The 20775-nt window shown below is 41.9% G+C and overlaps 1 protein-coding gene across 22 annotated transcripts in view; it reads left to right on the forward strand.

Annotated features, from left to right (window-relative positions):
- The first annotated feature begins 2172 nt into the window (after window positions 1-2172).
- prrc2b (proline-rich coiled-coil 2B) overlaps window positions 2173-20775 on the forward strand; it is a 41245-nt gene continuing 22642 nt past the window's right edge. For 14 of the 22 annotated variants that reach the window (XM_021602484.3, XM_021602478.3, XM_021602486.3 and 11 more), the window contains exons 1-4: window positions 2173-2384; window positions 17039-17215; window positions 17391-17568; window positions 20113-20215. In XM_021602484.3, coding sequence (XP_021458159.3) covers window positions 17101-17215; window positions 17391-17568; window positions 20113-20215 — 396 coding nt within the window. In that variant the 5' untranslated portion in view covers window positions 2173-2384; window positions 17039-17100. The remainder of the gene's footprint in view (window positions 2385-17038; window positions 17216-17390; window positions 17569-20112; window positions 20216-20775) is intronic. The other 8 variants (XM_090234524.1, XM_090234531.1, XM_090234529.1 and 5 more) reach the window with 3 other exon arrangements.

Raw genomic sequence — 20775 nt, forward strand, 5'->3', positions numbered from 1 at the left:
AATATTTAGTCCAGTATTCATTTGTACAGGGACAATAATAAGTGAAGTGTCATTGTGTAAAATTAGACAGTTATGGTTATTTTCATGTGATTTTAATGATGCAATAGCTTTTTATATTATGTGCATTTCTCTATTTCAATAGTATCCCCTCCCTAAAGCTACAATAGTTTCTATCTGCAACTCTTATCACTCCCTTATAGACCAATCCATCAATTTACCCCTCAGAGCAGGGAAAGTAATTAACACCTTCTTCACACATTACTGACAAACCATTGACGAGTACATTGTGTGCAAATGCCAAAGCCTATGAATGTTAAAACTGCCCTATATACATAGACATGGGATCACTGGTCACTTTAAAAATGGAACACAAGTCACTTAAATAATGTTTACATCCCGCTTTACTCATTTCATATGTATATACTGTATTCTATTCTACTGTATTTTAGTCAATGCCACTCCGACATTGCTCGTCCTAATACTTCTTAACTCCATTATTTTACTTTAGATGTGTGTGCACTGTTGTAAATTGTTAGATATTACTGAACTGTTGGAGCTAGGAACACAAGCATTTCGCTACACCCGCAATAACATCTGCTAAATATGTGTATGTGACTAATAAAATGTGCTTTGATTTGAACAAGGTTTGTCATTCCAATGCACCAGTCTAGTCATTCAAATAGCTTGACAAGTGCGCCCTCAAGAGGTCATTTTAAGCTCTTACTCTACTTTGACTGATTCTCAATCCATATTTTGTGAGGGTACAATACTCGCAAATGACTCTGTTATTGCTCTGAAATATCACTGTGTTGGTCTTTTAAATTGAATGTGTAGGTACTGTGCACCTATGTGTCTCACTAAAAGTATTAATCAATAGTTAGTGTCTGTATGCTGTCTCAATAAAGGCTATGTGAGACTATTGTCGCGGTACGTGCCACACATTGATAGTAGTTTGGCCAAGGCTTCTGTCTACTTAACTAGATGGGTCCGTGGATTCTAAACACCAGGCACCGTCCTCATAGCACCATGACACAGACATACGCACAGACGCACTTAAAGACAGACACGCAGTCACACAGGCACACAACACAAAAACATGCACACACAGATTTATAATTATATATTTTTTAAATTTCACCTTTATTTAACCAGGTAAGCTAGTTGAGAACAAGTTCTCATTTACAACTGTGACCTGGCCAAGATAAAGCAAAGCAGTGCGACACAAACAACAACACAGAGTTACACATGGAATAAACAAGCATACATATGTGGGCAAACACAGATACACACACAAACACACATACACTGGTTTGAGTGACATAAAATTGAATTAACCTTTCATTAGTCCCATACTCATAATCACAAGGTTTCAGTAGAGGTCAGATGGGATTAGTAGACAATGATGTGATTCTGCTCTAAATCATAATCTGAAAGAACATCAGCAACTACAACATCACAAGACACATAAGCTACAGTCACACACACACAAACCAAACTCACACACGCATGAACACACACAAATAGAAAGTGAACCCAGACAGCAGCATCCACCCATCCCAGCTGCCTTTGGGATGTAGTGGAGATTCCCATTAGGTTAATGTGATTACCCAGATCATTGTCTACTTTGCTCTTCCTACCCTCCCGTCACTCACTGACGCCATTGTAAATACATGTTTTCTGCTCACTGGAGGTGGACTGTTGGCATCGAGTTTGCCATTACTGACCAAGACAGTGATTAAAAAGCATGCGATACAGTGCTGATGGCTGCAGTTTGTCTCCTCAACCACTGAACTTGATATTGGAGCCATAGCAACCATAAGATCACTGCAATTTCGAAGAGGCCGATGTCAAGCACAGCATTGGTACTGACTCATTGCTTTTAATGAGAATTACTTGTTTTTGCCCAAGGCATTAACTAGTGCACAGTTTTTTTTGCAATGACATAAAATAATATATGTTTTCCACAAGAAACATGACATGTTTTGATGCAAGAAGCTCTCATCCCATTCATCACTAAATCATACAAAATAAATAAGACAGGGAGAAGAACTCAAGGGGAAACATATCACCAATGTGATATCAGTGTACATTGAATATAAGCAAATTCAAGTTCATAAATCTCTGTAACTGAAATGTAATGTTCTAAAAAGGACACCAGGGGTCACTGCTCCATTTTGTTCATCATATCCGTATACAGCCACACCAGTCGACGAGAGCAAGGACTTTCTTTTTCAGGCCGGGTAGGTTGCCCACCAACAACTCAAGTAAACGGTCAAATAGATTAAGAGTCGGCAGCACAATCATCAGCCATCCTTTGAAGAAACGTAATATTTAGGAGTTAAATCGCCGTTATTGATCACAGGAAATACTAACAAGTAAAATCGGTGAGTTATTAATGTGTTTTGGGGTTATGTGTATGTTTTTGCATTGACTTCTCCGACTGCCCAGTTTTATTGTTGCTTTGTTCTGGGCAGCAGCCATTTTTAATAATCTTGTCCTATGTATTTATCGCTGCCTTCCGTGGTCCTGAAATCTGGAAAATTGCTTATATACTTTGTTCTCAGCTAAAAGGCAAGGGTTTCATTATAGCTACGTGTTCTAGTCTCAAATGCCAAATTTGTGCGTTTTCTGGGGATTTGTTTTTGGAATACAAGACAGGAACTTCAGCTGATTTGCCGTCTCACAATCTTCGCTAGCTAGTAACGTTAGTTGTTAGGCTAGCTAATTTGACATCTAGCTAAATAACTTTAGTGTCAATGTTATTTTAAACTGAGTTATATCAATACCTAATACATTATTGTTTTGATTAAGGATTAATGGCAGTGTGTCACCTCTTTTTTTCACGAACTCGCAGACATAAACAACGCAATGTTTACATACTGTGATGCTGTGCAGACCAAGCGTGTAGCTTGTTAGCAATTCAGTTCGGATGGCTAACTAGTTGGCTCGCCCCTGCCTGCCACTACGTTTGATTAGCGACAGTACGTTATGATTTGACTATCAACATGGATTCATCCGTGGCCTAATTCCCTCTGTTACTAATATTGTAATTGATAGACATAAGCCAATATGTATTGTGTAGCCAGCATCAACCATGTTTTGCAAGTATATTAGCTAACGTTAACTAGCTAGCATCCGTTTAAAATAGCTGGCTAACATCACTGCAAACTGCCATTTTAATTATGCCTTGGTGTTAGCTAGAAAGCTGCGTTACGTTTTATTTGGAGGTTTGTTGCCTTTGAACCGTCTGTTTGCTGATGATTATGATTATTTGGATCCATCTTTAAAATAATTTAGTGTTAACCCGGAATAATTGAACTAGCTATTCTGAATGTCTTTTTTACCATAAATATTAACCCGCTAGAACCGATGCGCGTCAAGAAATAACGGCGACAACACACTGGAAAACTTTAAATGAACTTTAAACGAAAGATTACAGAATTAGGTTGCTGTTAAACATTCTGATTTGTTTCATCCATCCAACTAAAAGTCCCAATACGACATATCACTTTGCATTTGTATTTTGGGATAAATGTATATTATATGAATTTGACCGAAGTCATGTTGGAAAAGTGACGTCAAGGGAAGAGTACAGGAGTGATGCAGCGTTCAAAACAACTGGGAACTCGTGGGTGAAAACGAGCTCCGACTGGGAAAATTGTTTTGAATGGTCATCCAACTGGGAACTCTGGCGTCTTTCTAGAGCTCTGACTATCCGACCTGAAGATCACTGACGTCATGACTTGGCCTCGTATTTTTCCATGTTCCCAGTTGTTTTGAAGGCTTTAGCACGTTTTGCATGGCCTGATGCTCATCAAATCAAATTTTATTGGTCACATACACACATTTATCAGATATTATTGCGGGTGTAGCGAAATGCTTTTGTTCCTAGCTCCAACAGTGCAGTAGTATCTAACAATTCACAACAATATACACAAATCTAAAAGTTAAATAATGAAATGTATAAATATTAGCTGAGCAATGTAGGAGTGGCATTGACTAAAATACAGTAGTATATAATATAGTATATACATATGAGATGAGTAAAGAACTATGTAAACATTTTTAAAGTAACTAGTGTTCCATTATTAAAGTGGCCAGTGATAATATGTACATAGGGCATCAGCCTCTAAGGTGCATGGTTGAGGAACTAGGTAGAAGCTGGCTAGTGATGGCCATTTAACAGTCTGCTGGCGTTGCGATAGAATATGTTTTTCAGTCTCTCAGTCCCTACTTTGATGCACCTGTACTGGATGATAGTGGGGTGAACAGGCCGTGGCTAGGATGGTTGATGTCCTTGATGATCTTTTTGGCCTTCTTGTGACATTGGGTGCTGTAGGTGTCATGGAGGGCAGGTGCTGTGCCCCCAGTGACGCGTTGAGCAGACAGCACCACCCTCTGGAGAGCCCTGTGGTTATGGGTGGTGCAATTGCTGTACCAGGCGGTGGTGATACAGCCTGACAGGATCCACTCAAATGTGCATCTGTAAAAAGTTTGTGAGGGTAATCAGGGCCAGGCTGAATTTCTTCAGCCTCCTGAGGTTGAAGAGCGCCTTCTTCACCACACTATCTGTGTGGATGGACCATTTCAGATCTTCAGTGACGTGAACACAGAGGAACTTGAAGCTTTCAGCCTTCTCCACTGTGGTCCCATCGATCTGGATAGGGGCGTGCTCCCTCTACTGTTTCCTGAAGTCCACGATCAGCTCCTTCGTTTTGTTGAGGGAGAGGTTATTTTCCTGGCACCACTCTACCAGGGCCCTCACCTCCTCCCTGTAGGCTGTCTTGTCATAGTTGGTAATCAGGTCTACCACTGTTGTCGTCTGTAAACTCGATGATTGCGTTGGAGGCATGAGTGAACAGGGAGTACAGGAGGGGGCTGAGCACGCACCCTTGTTGGGCCCCTGTGTTGAGGATCAGCAAAGTGGAGGTGTTGTTTCCTACCTTCACCACCTGGGGGTGGCCTGTCAGGAAGTTCAGGAACCAATTGCACAGGGTAGGGTTCAGACCCAGGGCCCCAAGCTTAATGATGAGCTTGGAGGGTACTATGGTGTTGAAGGCTGAGCTGTAGTCAATGAGCAGCATTCTTACGTAGGTATTCTTCTTGTCCAGATGGGATAGGACAGTGTGTAGTGCGATGGCGATTGCATCGTCTGGATCTATTGGGGCGGTAAGCAAATTGAAGTGGGTCTCCGGTAAGGTAGAGGTGATATGATCCTTAAAACTTCTTAGAGATAGGGGGCAGCATTTCCACTTTTGGATAAATAGAGTGCACAATTTCAACTTCCTGCTACTCATGCCAGGAATATATTATATGCATATGATTAGTAGGTGTGGATAGAAAGCACTCTGAAGTTTCTAAAACTGGTTCAATCATGTCTGTGACTATAACAGAACTTATGTAGCAGGCAAAACCCCAAGGAAAAACTGTTCTGACCGTTCCCTCAGTTGTCTTTGCCAAGGGAAATTAGATAGCGACCATTTTACAGTTCCTACGACTTCCACAGGATGTCACCAGTCTTTGGAATTAGGTTGACGTTAATAATTGGTGAAATGAAGAAGAGGCACATCCTGGAACAACATTACACTGTTGATAGTTACGCAAGAGGGAAAATGGTGCATGTTTTGTTTACTTGCTGTATTGAATACAGATTGCCCCGTCTACAATTTGATCGATTATTACTGTTTAAAAATACCTAAAGGTGTATTACAAAAGTAGTGTTTTGTAGTGACGTTGTGTTTTGGAAAGCTGTTTTTTTCCGGCTCAAACCTGCTTTATAAATGGACATTTTGGGTATACATGGACGGAATTAATTTTAAAAAAAGGACCAATTGTGATGTTTATGGGACATATTGGAGTGCCAACAAAGAAGCTCATCAAAGGTAATGTATATTTTATTTCAGCGTTTTGTGTAGCGCCTGCTACGCTAATTATTTTGTTTACAACTGGTTCAGCTGGGTGCATGCTATCAGATAATAGCTTCTCATGCTTTCGCCGAAAAGCATTTTTAAAATCTGATCGGATTCACAACGAGTGTAACTTTAATTGAGTACCCTGCATGTGTGATTTTAATGAAAGTTTGAGTTTTAACACGTTTATTTGAATTTGGCGCTCTGCATTTCCCGAAGCTATTGGCCACTTGGGACGCTAGCGTCTCACTATCCCCAAGAGGTTTAACTTGCCTCTCAAAGCACTTCATGATGACAGAAGTGAGTGCAACAGGGCGGTAGTCATTTATTTGAGTTACCTTTGCTTTCTTGGGTACAGGAATAATGGTGGACATCTTGAAGCAAGTAAGGACAGCAGACTGGGATAGGGAGAGATTGAATATGTCCGTAAACACTCCATCCAACTGGTCGGCACATGCTCTGGCTGCGGCTAGTGACGCCATCTTGGCCTGCAGCCTTGCAAGGGTTAACACGCTTAAAAGTCTTACTTGCGTCAACCACAGGGAACAAGAGCTCGCAGTCCTTGGGAGCGGGCCACGTCGGTGGCACTATGTTATCCTCAATGCGGGCAAAGGTGTTTAGCTTGTCCGGGAGTAAGACGTTGGTGTCCGCGACGTGGGTAGTTTTCCCTTTGTAATCCATGATTGTCTGTAGACCCTGCCACAGGGGTCTTGTCTGAGCCATTGAATTGTGACTCCACTTTGGACTCCACTGACATTTTGCCGGTTTGACTTACGGAGGGAATGACTACACTGTTTGTATTCGCCCATATTCCCAGTCACCTTGACGTAGTTAAATGCGATGGGAGCACACCCCTATCCACTTAGACGGGACTGCGGTGGAGAAGGTGGAAAGCTTCAAGTTCCTTGGCGTACACTGGTACGACAACTGCACCGCCCGCAACCGCAGGGCTCTCCAGAGGGTTTTGCGGTCTGCCCTCCAAGACACCTACAGCACCCGATGTCACAGGAAGGCCAAAAAGCATCAAGTACATCAACCACCCAAGTCACAGCCTGTTCACCCCGCTATCACCCAGAAGGCGAGGTAAGTACAGGTGCATCAAAGCTAGGATTGAGGGACTGATAGAAGCTGTTTATCTCAAGGCCATCAGACTGTTAAATAGCCATCACTAGCCGGCTTCCACCCGGTTATGCAACCCTGCATCTTATAGGCTGCTGCCCTATACAGTGGGGCAAAAAAGTATTTAGTCAGTTCTCCCACATAAAAAGATGAGAGGCCTGTAATTTTCATCATAGGTACACTTCAACTATGACCGACAAAATGAGAAAAAAAAATCCAGAAAATCACATTGTAGGATTTTTTAATGAATTTATTTGCAAATTATGGTGGAAAATAAGTATTTTGTCACCTACAAACAAGCAAGATTTCTGGCTCTCACAGACCTGTAACTTCTTCTTTAAGAGGCTCCTCTCCTCCACTCGTTTCAACTGTTTGAACTTGTTATCAGTATAAAAGACACCTGTCCAGGCCTCCCGGGTGGCGCAGTGGTTAAGGGCGCTGTACTGCAGCGCCAGATGTGCCATCAGAGTCCCTGGGTTCGCGCCCAGGCTCTGTCGTAACCGGCCGCGACACGGGAGGTCCGTGGGGCGACGCACAATTGGCCTAGCGTCGTCCGGGTTAGGAAGGGCTTGGTCGATAGGGGTGTCCTTGTCTCATCGCGCACCAGCGACTCCTGTGGCGGGCCGGGCGCAGTGTGCGCTAACCAAGGTACACAGTGTTTCCTCCGACACATTGATGCGGCTGGCTTCCGGGTTGGATGCGTGCTGTGTTAACCAGTGCGGCTTGGTTGGGTTGTGTATCGGAGGACGCATGACTTTCAACCTTCGTCTCGCCCGTACGGGAGTTGTAGCGATGAGACAAGATAGTAGCTACTACAACAATTGGATACCACGAAATTGGGGAGAAAAAGGGGTAAAAAAAAAAGAAGACACCTGTCCACAACCTCAAACAGTCACACTCCAAACTCCACTATGGTCAAGACCAAAGAGCTGTCAAGAGCATCAACGTGCGCTCTGGAAAGTCAGCTTGCCATTTACAGCAGCACGTCCCTACACATGTACGCACTTGATCGACGTCTATAGTGGCCACTATAATAGAGCAAAAATAGAATGCCAGTTTGTTTCATTCTATTTCTACTTTAAGAGGTTTTTTTCCCAAGTGCAATAATTATGTGTGTGGTCACAAGCATTCTATTATAAAGGCTGTCATGGCTAACTGCAATATTTGTGTATTGTTTTTTTCCCCTCAAGACTTGAGTATCATTTGCAGTAAAGTCTAGGCAACAAATAACATTAGATTGCTTTCTTTACATATTTTAGCTGTGAGTTAGGTTCACATGAAGCACTTTTTATTTTACACACAGAGACTGATCATGTAGATCATATTCTTTGTTAAAAACTGCCTTTCTCCCTTGCAGGGATTTTTGCATATTTCAGTGGCAAAAAAGTGTCCCCCTCCGCAGTTTGCATCCTTGTTACATGTCCTAATATTTTAAAAGATTTATCATAAAAGCAGGTGTTTTAATCTGCATATGCTTATTTATGAATTTACACTGTTTAAAAACCTGCAATATGTACATTTTCTGTGACCCAACCAAAATTCACATAGAAATGGAGTTATCGATCTGTCATTCTTGTTTTAAAGCAAGTCTAAGAAGCTGTAGATCTGTTCTATGTGTGTTGTTTCTATGCTTACCGTTCTTAAATTTTGTTTTTGCCTGTTTTACTTTAGGTTTTGTACGCCAGCTTGACTTTTTGGTCCACCAGCTACTGTCAGGTAGAAATATTTTTCCCTGCCAAGCTTACACCAAAAAATGGATGAGCATTTTTGTAATGTTTCTAAAACAATAATGTATTACTAGTAAGAGGTAATGTGGCATTGTTTCATTTTCATTTTTTTGTGTTTGTCTCACAGATGAGACAAAAATGTTTACGGCTGGAGGTTCCGGTGGTAACGCGTCTTGAGTCATGCTGTTGTATTCTCTTCCCTAGCAGTTGAAACTCAAACATTTGAAAAACAACCTAGCTTGTGAACAAAACAATGTAAATAACTAAGAATAGGCAATATAGGATTTGTTGTTCTTTGACTTTGTGCAATGAATTAAAGCAATAAATAAATATATATATACACACACACACACGCACACAGTGGGGAGAACAAGTATTTGATACACTGCCGATTTTGCAGTTTTTCCTACTTAATTTTTATCATAGGTAGTAGTACACTTCAACTGAGAGACGGAATCTAAAACAAAAATCCAGAAAATCACGTATGATTTTTAAGCAATTAATTAGCATTTTATTGCATGACATAAGTATTTGATCACCTACCAACCAGTAAGAATTCCGTCTCTCACAGACCTGGTAGTTTTTCTTTAAGAAGCCCTCCTGTTCTCCACTCATTACCTGTATTAACTGCACCTGTTTGAACTCGTTACCTGTATAAAAGACACCTGTCCACACACTTAATCAAACAGACTCCAACCTCTCCACAATGGCCAAGACCAGAGAGCTGTATAAGGACATCCGGGATAAAATTGTAGACCTGCACAAGGCTGGGATGGGCTACAGGACAATAGGCAAGCAGCTTGGTGAGAAGGCAACAACTGTTGGCACAATTATTAGAAAATGGAAGAAGTTCAAGATGACGGTCAATCACCCTCGGTCTGGGACTCCATGCAAGATCTCACCTCGTGGGGCATCAATGATCATGAGGAAGGTGAGGGATCAGCCCAGAACTACACGGCAGGATCTGGTCAATGACCTGAAGAGAGCTGGGACCACAGTCTCAGAGAAAACCATTAGTAACACACTACGCCGTCATGGATTAAAATCCTACAGCACACGCAAGGTCCCCCTGCTCTAGCCAGCGCATGTCCAGGCCCGTCTGAAGTTTGCCAATGACCATCTGGATGATCCAGAGGAGGAATGGGAGAAGGTCATGTGGTCTGAACTCCACTCGCCATGTTTGGAGGAAGAAGGATGAGTACAACCCCAAGAACACCATCCCAACCGTGAAGCATGGAGGTGGAAACATCATTCTTTGGGGATGCTTTTCTGCAAAGGGGACAGGACTGCACCGTATTGAGAGGAGGATGGATGGGGCCATGTATCGCGAGATCTTGGCCAACAACCTCCTTCCCTCAGTAAGAGCATTAAAGATGGGTTGTGGCTAGGTCTTCCAGCATGACAATGTCCCAAAACACACAGCCAGGGCAACTAAGGAGTGGCTCCGTAAGAAGCATCTCAAGGTCCTGGAGTAGCCTAGCCAGTCTCCAGACCTGAACCCAATAGAACATCTTTGGAGGGAGCTGAAAGTCTGTATTGCCCAGCGACAGCCCCGAAACCTGAAGGATCTGGAGACTGTCTGTATGGAGGAGTGGGCCAAAATCCCTGCTGCAGTGTGTGCAAACCTGGTCAAGAACTACAGGAAACGTATGATCTCTGTAATTGTAAACAAAGGTTTCTGTACCAAATATTAAGTTCTGCTTTTCTGATGTATCAAATACTTATGTCATGCAATAAAATACTAATTAATTACTTAAAAATCATACAATGTGATTTTTGGGATTTTTGTTTTAGATTCTGTCTCTCACAGTTGAAGTGTACCTATGATACAAATTACAGACCTCTACATGCTTTGTAAGTAGGAAAACCTGCAAAAATGCCTTATTTGGGAGGCATTGGAAAACCTCCCTGATTTTTGTAGTTGAATCTTTGAATTTTTTTTGAAAATCACTGCTCGACTGAGGGACCTTCTATGTGGGGTACAGATATGATGTAGTCATTCAACAATAGTGTGCAATAGTGGTGTTTAACACTATGCAACTTATTAACAACATAATGCCATTTTGACATTATGGGGTATTGTGTGTAGTCCAGTGACACAATCTCAATTTAATCAATTTTAAATTGACTAACGCAACAAAATGTTGAAAAAGACCAGGGGTGTGAATACTTTCTGAAGACCCTGTAGCTAGCTAGAACATCATGGTACAAACAACAGCTAGTGGCTATTGAAGTGTCTGGCTGCATGTAGGCAGAGAGGAAGAGGTGAAGAGATAGGGTTCACTCCCGTCAATCTGTACCCAATAAGCAGACCCACCTGCCTTTGGGACAATGACTCCCGTTGTTATGCCGGCGACAAGAACATAGTCATTATATACACTATCTCTGATGTAGGCTAGCGATCCTACATTGATGTGACTCTTGAAATTTACACTGGCTGAGATTTGAAAGGATCACTGGCATGGTTGACTCAATTTGGTTGATGGATGTCTGTCAAACTGTCTAGCATTTCAAAGTCTTCTAGCAATAGTCAGATGCACTATTCGTGTCATTCAATTGAATGACATTAACGAGTTTTCAGTTTAACACATGAACGCTTTATCTAGATTGCTACTATTTCAAATGCAGTCTCAGGAGAAACTGAAATATGTCTGGTTGATGTCATGTTCATTTTGGAATCTGCATCAATGGACTAGGAAGGGATATTGGGGTCATCACAAGGGTTTTTATGTAGAAAAGCAGAGGGTAGAGTGTGTGTATATATATATATATATGTGTGTGTATATATGTATATATATGTGTGTGTATATATATATGTGTGTGTGTTGTTGTTGTAGTAGTAGTGCCTTGCGAAAGTATTCGGCCCCCTTGAACTTTGTGACCTTTTGCCACATTTCAGGCTTCAAACATAAAGATATATAACTGTATTTTTTTTGTGAAGAATCAACAACAAGTGGGACACAATCATGAAGTGGAATGACATTTATTGGATATTTCAAACTTTTGTAACAAATCAAAAACTGAAAAATTGGGCGTGCAAAATTATTCAGCCCCTTTACTTTCAGTGCAGCAAACTCTCTCCAGAAGTTCAGTGAGGATCTCTGAATGATCCAATGTTGACCTAAATGACTAATGATGATAAATACAATCCACCTGTGTGTAATCAAGTCTCCGTATAAATGCACCTGCACTGTGATAGTCTCAGAGGTCCGTTAAAAGCGCAGAGAGCATCATGAAGAACAAGGAACACACCAGGCAGGTCCGAGATACTATTGTGAAGAAGTTTAAAGCCGGATTTGGATACAAAAAGATTTCCCAAGCTTTAAACATCCCAAGGAGCACTGTGCAAGCGATAATATTGAAATGGAAGGAGTATCAGACCACTGCAAATCTACCAAGACCTGGCCGTCCCTCTAAACTTTCAGCTCATACAAGGAGAAGACTGATCAGAGATGCAGCCAAGAGGCCCATGATCACTCTGGATGAACTGCAGAGATCTACAGCTGAGGTGGGAGACTCTGTCCATAGGACAACAATCAGTCGTATATTGCACAAATCTGACCTTTATGGAAGAGTGGCAAGAAGAAAGCCATTTCTTAAAGATATCCATAAAAAGTGTTGTTTAAAGTTTGCCACAAGCCACCTGGGAGACACACCAAACATGTGGAAGAAGGTGCTCTGGTCAGATGAAACCAAAATTTAACTTTTTGGCAACAATGCAAAACGTTATGTTTAGCGTAAAAGCAACACAGCTGAACACACCATCCCCACTGTCAAACATGGTGGTGGCAGCATCATGGTTTGGGCCTGTTTTTCTTCAGCAGGGACAGGGAAGATGGTTAAAATTGATGGGAAGATGGATGGAGCCAAATACAGGACCGTTCTGGAAGAAAACCTGATGGAGTCTGCAAAAGACCTGAGACTGGGACGGAGATTTGTCTTCCAACAAGACAATGATCCAAAACATAAAGCAAAATCTACAATGGAATGGTTCAAAAATAAACATATCCAGGTGTTAGAATGGCCAAGTCAAAGTCCAGACCTGAATCCAATCGAGAATCTGTGGAAAGAACTGAAAACTGCTGTTCACAAATGCTCTCCATCCAACCTCACTGAGCTCGAGCTGTTTTGCAAGGAGGAATGGGAAAAAATTTCAGTCTCTCGATGTGCAAAACTGATAGAGACATACCCCAAGCGACTTACAGCTGTAATCGCAGCAAAAGGTGGCGCTACAAAATATTAACTTAAGGGGGCTGAATAATTTTGCACGCCCAATTTTTCAGTTTTTGATTTGTTAAAAAAGTTTGAAATATCCAATAAATGTCGTTCCACTTCATGATTGTGTCCCACTTGTTGTTGATTCTTCACAAAAAAATACAGTTTTATATCTTTATGTTTGAAGCCTGAAATGTGGCAAAAGGTCGCAAAGTTCTAGGGGGCCAAATACTTTCGCAAGGCACTATATATATATTCTTATTAAATACTTTTTTCTTTACATAGTTGAATGTGCTGACAATAAAATCACACAAAAATGATCAATGGAAATCAAATTTATCAACCCATGGAGGTTTGGATTTGGAGTCACACTCAAAATTAAAGTGGAAAACCACACTACAGGCTGATCCAACTTTGATGTAATGTCCTTAAAACAAGTCAAAATGAGGCTCAGTAGTATGTGTGGCCTCCACGTGCCTGTATGACCTCCCTACGACGCCTGGGCATGCTCCTGATGAGGTGGCGGATGGTCTCCTGAGGGATCTCCTCCCAGACCTGGACTAAAGCATCCGCCAACTCCTGGACAGTCTGTGGTGCAACGTGGCATTGGTGGATGGAGCGAGACATGATGTCCCAGATGTGCTCAATTGGATTCAGGTCTGGGGAACGGACGGGCCAGTCCATAGCATCAATGCCTTCCTCTTGCTGGAACTGCTGACACACTCCAGCCACATGAGGTCTAGCATTGTCTTGCATTAGGAGGAACCCAGGGCCAGCATATTGTCTCACAAGGGGTCTGAGGATCTCATCTCGGTACCTAATGGCAGTCAGGCTACCTCTGGCGAGCACATGGAGGCCACCCCACGACTGACCCACCGCCAAACCGGTCATGCTGGAGGATGTTGCAGGCAGCAGAACGTTCTCCATGGCGTCTCCAGACTCTCACGTCTGTCACATGTGCTCAGTGTGAACCTGCTTTCATCTGTGAAGAGCACAGGGCGCCAGTGGCGAATTTGCCAATCTTGGTGTTCTCTGGCAAATGCCAAACGTCCTGCACGGTGTTGGGCTGTAAGCACAACCCCCACCTGTGGACGTCGGGCCCTCATACCACCCTCATGGAGTCTGTTTCTGACCGTTTGAGCAGACACATGCACATTTGTGGCCTGCTGGAGGTCATTTTGCAGGGCTCTGGCAGTGCTCCTCCTTGCACAAAGGTGGAGGTAGCGGTCTTGCTGCTGGGTTGTTGCCCTCCTCCACGTTTCCTGATGTACTTGGCCTGTCTCCTGGTAGCGCCTCCATGCTCTGGACACTACGCTGACAGACACAGCAAACCTTCTTGCCTCAGCTCGCATTGATGTGCCATCCTGGATGAGCTGCACTACCTGAGCCACTTGTGTGGGTTGTAGACTCCGTCTCATGCTACCACTAGAGTGAAAGCACCGCCAGCATTCAAAATTGACGAAAACATCAGCCAGGAAGCATAGGAACTGAGAAGTGGTCTGTGGTCACCACCTGCAGAACCACTCCTTTATTGGGAGTGTCTTGCTAATTGCCTATCATTTCCACCTATTGTCTATTCCATTTGCACAACAGCATGTGAAATTTATTGTCAATCAGTGTTGCTTCCTAAGTGGACAGTTTGATTTCACAGAAGTGTGATTGACTTGGAGTTACATTGTGTTGTTTAAGTGTTCCCTTAATTTTTTTGAGCAGTGTATATTTCCCGCAAGGTCATTGAATGCAAGGACAGTATCAGCAGAAATGTAGTGCTCTGAGCACTGTATTAACTTTCTGAGAGATCATGCAATATGCATCCATTGGCTGATTTATCACTTTGAATTGGCACATCCATTCTACCAATTCTAGTATCGTTACTAATAATAAACTCAATACTCAGTGGAGGTACCCCAGGCAACCTTTCAATTTGAAGGCTGGAACCTGATGCGGCTTGAATGTAGGCGTACTCTATTCAAATTTCTAAGTGGTGGCATCAATGTCTGGTTCTTCAGTCAGATCAGTATCAGCAGGTTAACCGGTATCCATTTTTGTAATCCATTTTTTCTTTCACATCAGAGAACACTATTTCTAGATCACAAATTGCAATAGCCCTCATCACAGTAGGGTTTTGTTAAAGTAGCTCCAGTAATTCAAAGTCGGTTAAGGAGTAGGCCTAGATTGCGTGGCTGCCCAATTCTATTCATGGATTGCATGTTTTGTCACAATATTATTTTGAAAGTTTGTTTTGGACTTGCCCGACTGAGCATTCTACTCAATGCATCATTGATGAGCGCTGATGAAGATTTGATCATTAAATTGACATTACATTTACTTGGAAATGAGTGACATTCGAAAGGAGGCAAATAATTTGTAGGAAAACCCTTTGTCATTTTGATGTCACCAGATTTACTTAATATGCAGTATATAATGTTAGCTAGCTAGCTAAGATTGGAGGCCACTGGGTTTTAGCTAGCTAGCATTAGCATTGCTTGCTATTTTTGCTGTTGACAGCATTGCCATCTGTAAGTTTGACGACATGATAATGCGGGCAAAGTTGTTTCCTACTAAATATTTGACTACTTTTAACAATGTCATCGTATTTCCAGAAATTATAGTGTCAGAGGAAGGCCCATCAGATTGTCAGACCCATGTCACCCAAGTAATAGACTGTTCTTTCTGCTCCCGCACGGCAAGCAGTACCGGAGCACCAAGTCCAGGACCAAAAGGCTCCTTAACAGCTTTTACCCCCAAGCCATAAGACTGCTGAACAATTAATCAAATGGCCACCCGGACTATTTACATTGACACCCCCCTTCCATTTGTTTTTACAATGCTGCTACGCACTAGCTATATGTTACCCATACCTGCATGTACAAATTACCTCGACTAAAGTGTATATAGCCTCGTTATTATTTTGATACTTTTTTTATTTGTAAAATATATTTTCTTCGCTCTTTCTTGAACTGCTTTGTTGGTTAAGGGCTTGTAAGAAATCAATTCACGGTAAGGTCTACCTACTCCTGTTGTATTTGGAGCATGTGACAAATATTTAGATTTTATAGTGCAATTTAGACTAAACTGTAGTTAGCATCCATCCAGAATGACTGGGCTTATCACCACTTTAGGGCACCACTATGGCGCTGCCGAAGGAGGGCAGTTATAGAACGTTCATAACAATTGCTCCTCCATCACTTGGCCGTGTCATGCCATCTATGAATAGTTGTTTACTCTATACCCTGAAAGCCCAGGAGCAGCTCTCTAGAGCAGTAGTCTCTCTGAAGTCCACTGTGATCCTGGAAGTGTCTGTGGTTACAACTGGTTTCCTATCCTTATCTCCTTTCCCTTAACACCCCTATTCTAAGCAGGATTATGGCACTGGCATTCCTATTTCATTTTCCACTTCTCTCACACCAGTTGTCTTGAAGGAAAGGAGGATTTCAGAAGTGTTATTTGAACATATTTTCCATGCCTGTTCTATGTGGAACCATCTGCATTTGTTCAGTTTTACCACTGCTCACCACTAGAAGACTGTCTGGCAGTCTTCCATACTGCTAGTGGCCCTCATCTTTGCTGTCTCTGAACGTTGTTGCTTTGAACCGTCAGTGGTAGACTGCATCCTCTACTGCCCTGTTGTTATGGCTATAAACCCCCTTTAAATATTTGTGTGTGCCTTGCTGCGTGATTGTGAAGAGTGATGCTTTCCAGACCACCCTTGATATTATGTACTTAAAACTACGCAGAACTGGTCATGTGTATTTGGATGTGCCTGACTGACCATTTAATCAAAAATGTTTTATGTGAATATTTAGCCCCCCCAATGTTGTTTTTAATCAATGACTGTTCTCAGTCTTTTCCCTTGCCAGAGCTGCATTTAGTCTTTGCTGTGGAATGTGTAGTTAGCTGGTAGGCCTTGTTTTTTTGTTTAGCAATGAGTTTGGGGATCCTTTAAACGTTGCATTTGGGAAATTGAATTACTTTTCTGTCACGCTGTAGAATAGATAGGATATTCCTTTCCAATTCTAAGCTGCTGTAGTTTGTTAGATAACATTGTGTCCTCTATTCTCTCTGCAGAAAAAGAAGGCACAAGAAGAGGCGCATAGAAACATTTTCATACTCGATGACATTTCATCGCAATGTCCGATCGTTTGGGGCAAATAACCAAGTCCAAGGATGGGAAAAGCAAGTACTCCTCACTCAGCCTATTTGATAAGTACAAGGGAAAGTCTATAGAAACTCAGAAAACCGCAGGTAAGTCATTGTCCATTCTTTCTCAAGTACTTCTGTGTTCAACTCCTATGTGTATGGCTTTAAGGATTTGAATGGCCCATGAAGCTTGACCAATACATAAAGTTTGCGAAGAGCTTTATTCACACCTCTCTCCTTCCCTCCGTTTGTGTCCGCTCACTCCCCCTCTTCCTCCCAGCAGTTCCGCGACATGGCTTACAGAGTCTTGGCAAAGTGGCCGCAGCCCGGCGCATGCCCCCACCTGCTCACCTGCCGAGCCTGAAGTCAGAGAACAAAGGAAACGATCCAAACGTGATTATCGTGCCCAAAGACGGAACAGGATGGGCAAACACACAGGAACAAACCGATCAAAAGAGGTAGGTGAGAGAGCCCGGAACAGACCCTGGGAAAGGTGGTCTGGATAGCAGATGAATGCATTTATACCCAACTCAGTTTCTTGAAGATTGCTGTGTCTACGGATTTTCAATCTTGCCATTTCAATCAGCAGCTGATGTACATTGAAGAAACCAATTGAGTGAACACTGGTCAATCAGTGCTATATATTCAATTAAGTTCCAGGGAGAAATAGAAGTAGGCTAACAGCGGCCTAATGATTTATAGTCTCAGTAGTTTAAAATGACTGTGTCGTCTCACTGATCTGAAAACTGACAAGTGATGTGCATTAAATTCTGTGATGTAATCATTTTTTACAGGTTATTCCAGATTAATTATTGGAGATGAGGAAAGAATGCCGCTATAGACTATTGAGATGCACTCTTGGATTAATGTTTTGCTATGATGCAATATGTTAAATTAATTCAATAGGTTTTGTTTTCTGAGGGAACGAGTCATCTTTTACACAACCAAAGTGTAACATTGGATGATGCAAGAATGAGTGATGGAGGCGTTGGTGAGCAAAGAAAAGGGTATTTGTTCACCTGGTACACACTTTGCTGAGGTTTGTGTTTCTGTACAGACAGTGCTGTCTGTGTGCACTTCTTTAGGGATGCGTTCAAACACGTACACACACTACTGTTCAAACGGTTGGGGTCACTTAGGAATGTCCTTATTTTTTAAGAAAAGCAAAAAAAAATGTCAGTTTTAAAATAACATAAAATTGATCAGAAATACAGTGTAGACATTATTAATGTTGTAAATGACAATTGTAGGTGGAAACAGCTGATTTGAATTTTTATGGAATATCTATTTAGGCGTACAGAGGCCCATTATCTGCAACCATCACTCCTGTGTTCCAATGGCACGTTGTGTTAGCTAATCCAAGTTTAGAATTTTAAAAGGCTAATTGATCATTAGAAAACCCTTTTGCAATTATGTTAGCACAGCTGAAAACTGTTGTCCTGATTTTAAAGAAGCAATAAAACTAGCCTTCCTTTAGACTAGTTGAGTATCAGGAGTGGGAGACAGTTTGCGCTGTTCTGTGAAGGGAGTAGTACACAGCAGTGTACGAGATCTTCAGTTTCTTGGCAATTTCTCGAATGGAATATCCTTCATTTCTCAGAACAGAACGAGAATATTTGTTACTGGTCATTTTGAGCCTGCAATCAAACCCGCAAATGCTGATGCTCCAGATACTCAACTAGTCTAAAGAAGGCCAGTTTTATTGCTTCTTTAATCTGGACAACAGTTTTCAGCTGTGCTAACATAATTGCAAAAGGGTTTTCTAATGATCATTTAGCCTTTTTAAAATGCTAAACTTGGATTAGCTAAAACAACATGCCATTGGAACACAGGAGTGATGGTTGCTGATAATGGGCCTTTGTACGCCTATGTAGATATTCCATTAAAAATCAGCCAATTCCAGCTATAATAGTCATTTACAACGTTAACAATGTCTACACTGTATTTCTGATAAATTTTATGTTATTTTAATGGACAAAAAATGTGCTTTTCTTTCAAAAACAAGGATATTTCTCAGTGACCCCAAACCTTTGAAAGGTAGTGTACGTCTCGATCACACAGACAGCGTCATTGCATTTTGGTACACCAGAAGTACATTAATTTCCAATGGAAGGCTGCGTTTGACTTGCAGCGTTGCAGTTGCAGTGCGTTCTGTGTGGTGCCAAACTGTATGTGTAAACGGCTTGACAGAAATGGTAGCAGAAGTTGAATTTTGAGCAGAAGTTGAATTTTACGCAATGACACTAGGTGTGATCAAGGCATTAGCCCCATGTACAGCTGCAGGAAAGATAGCCTTGTGTCAGACTTGAGAGGCGTTCGTGTTTGCTACCTCAAGGTTAGCTCAAATGCAGGCTGTAGAGCTGTCTGTGTGTGGGAGTTGATTGGTGGGAAGTGACCACTCTGTTTGGTGTGTGAGTCTGTGGGTGGCTGGAGGAGTGGGCGCAGGAAGACTGAGGATACAGTGAGTATATGGCAATGTTGATTGAACACCAAACATATGGCATTTATAAAACCAGCGTTCATGTTGCTACTTTTTAGTGTTATTTGCATAGCAGGCATGACATTTTTCACACTGGTCCCATGTGGCTCAGTTGATAGAGCATGGCGCTTGCAATGCCAGGGTTGTGGTTCGATTTCCATGAGGCACCTGTATGAAAAGTAAGAAAAATGTGTGCGTGCACTCACTACTGTAAGTCGCTCTGGATAAGAGCCTTTGGCTCAATGACTAAAATGTAGTCATTTGATAACAGAAAAGTGAGTCGGTTTGTGTTATGTTGCCTGGCAAGTGAGAAAGAACAGAGTGGGAGTACTATTTATTTCTAATTCTTCACTATTTGGCTGGGGTAAATTCATCAAGAGTTTATAGCTGGGTTACAAGTGTCCAAGTTCTGTAACGTGTAAAAGTGAAACTGCGCAGTATGGCATGTCTGTATCAAGATGTATATCTATCTAGTCTATCTCTGGAGTGACTGTTCCCTCTCTCTCTCTCTCCCCTCCCTCAGTTCCATTGCATCAACAGCACAGCTGCTGGAGTTGCAGCCACAGCTGGCTTTGCAGAAATCTGTCTCCAATCTCCAGAAGCCCACACCGGTAGCCAGTCAGGAGGTGGGCTTGGCCTCTAAATTTTTGTCATCTACATCTTTCGGTTTCACTTTGAATTGTGATTTTTTTTTCTTAAGAGTGACTGCCTTTAAGAAGCAATGAATCCCTTTGAAAATGGCCTATTTGGCATCGATATGAGTCTGAAAGTTATTCTCGTGTCAAAATTGACTACAAAGTGTAAATAGGATAATTTTAGGCATAAAGTCAATCTTTTCTAAAATGTTTGGAACATCCGGTCGTCATACTAGGTAAATGAAGGTTGGGTTTTGATGTCTATTTGCCCCCTAACATGGGGTGAAGAGCTGCGGTGATTGCTCACTAATCAATAGCATAGATGGTTAGACTAGCAGCTCCGACTGTTTACACACGTTGCGCATTTCTTTTACTTGCGAAATACCTTAGATGTAAAATTGAGCAACTAAAACCTACTCAGTCAAAATTCATTACAGATACAGTGCCTTGCGAAAGTATTCGGCCCCCTTGAACTTTGCGACCTTTTGCCACATTTAAGGCTTCAAACATAAAGATATAAAACTGTATTTTTTTGTGAAGAATCAACAAGT

The sequence above is a fragment of the Oncorhynchus mykiss genome, chromosome 5 (genome assembly GCF_057628025.1).
Source record: "Oncorhynchus mykiss isolate SJ-2025 chromosome 5, ASM5762802v1, whole genome shotgun sequence".
Taxonomy (NCBI): domain Eukaryota; kingdom Metazoa; phylum Chordata; class Actinopteri; order Salmoniformes; family Salmonidae; genus Oncorhynchus; species Oncorhynchus mykiss.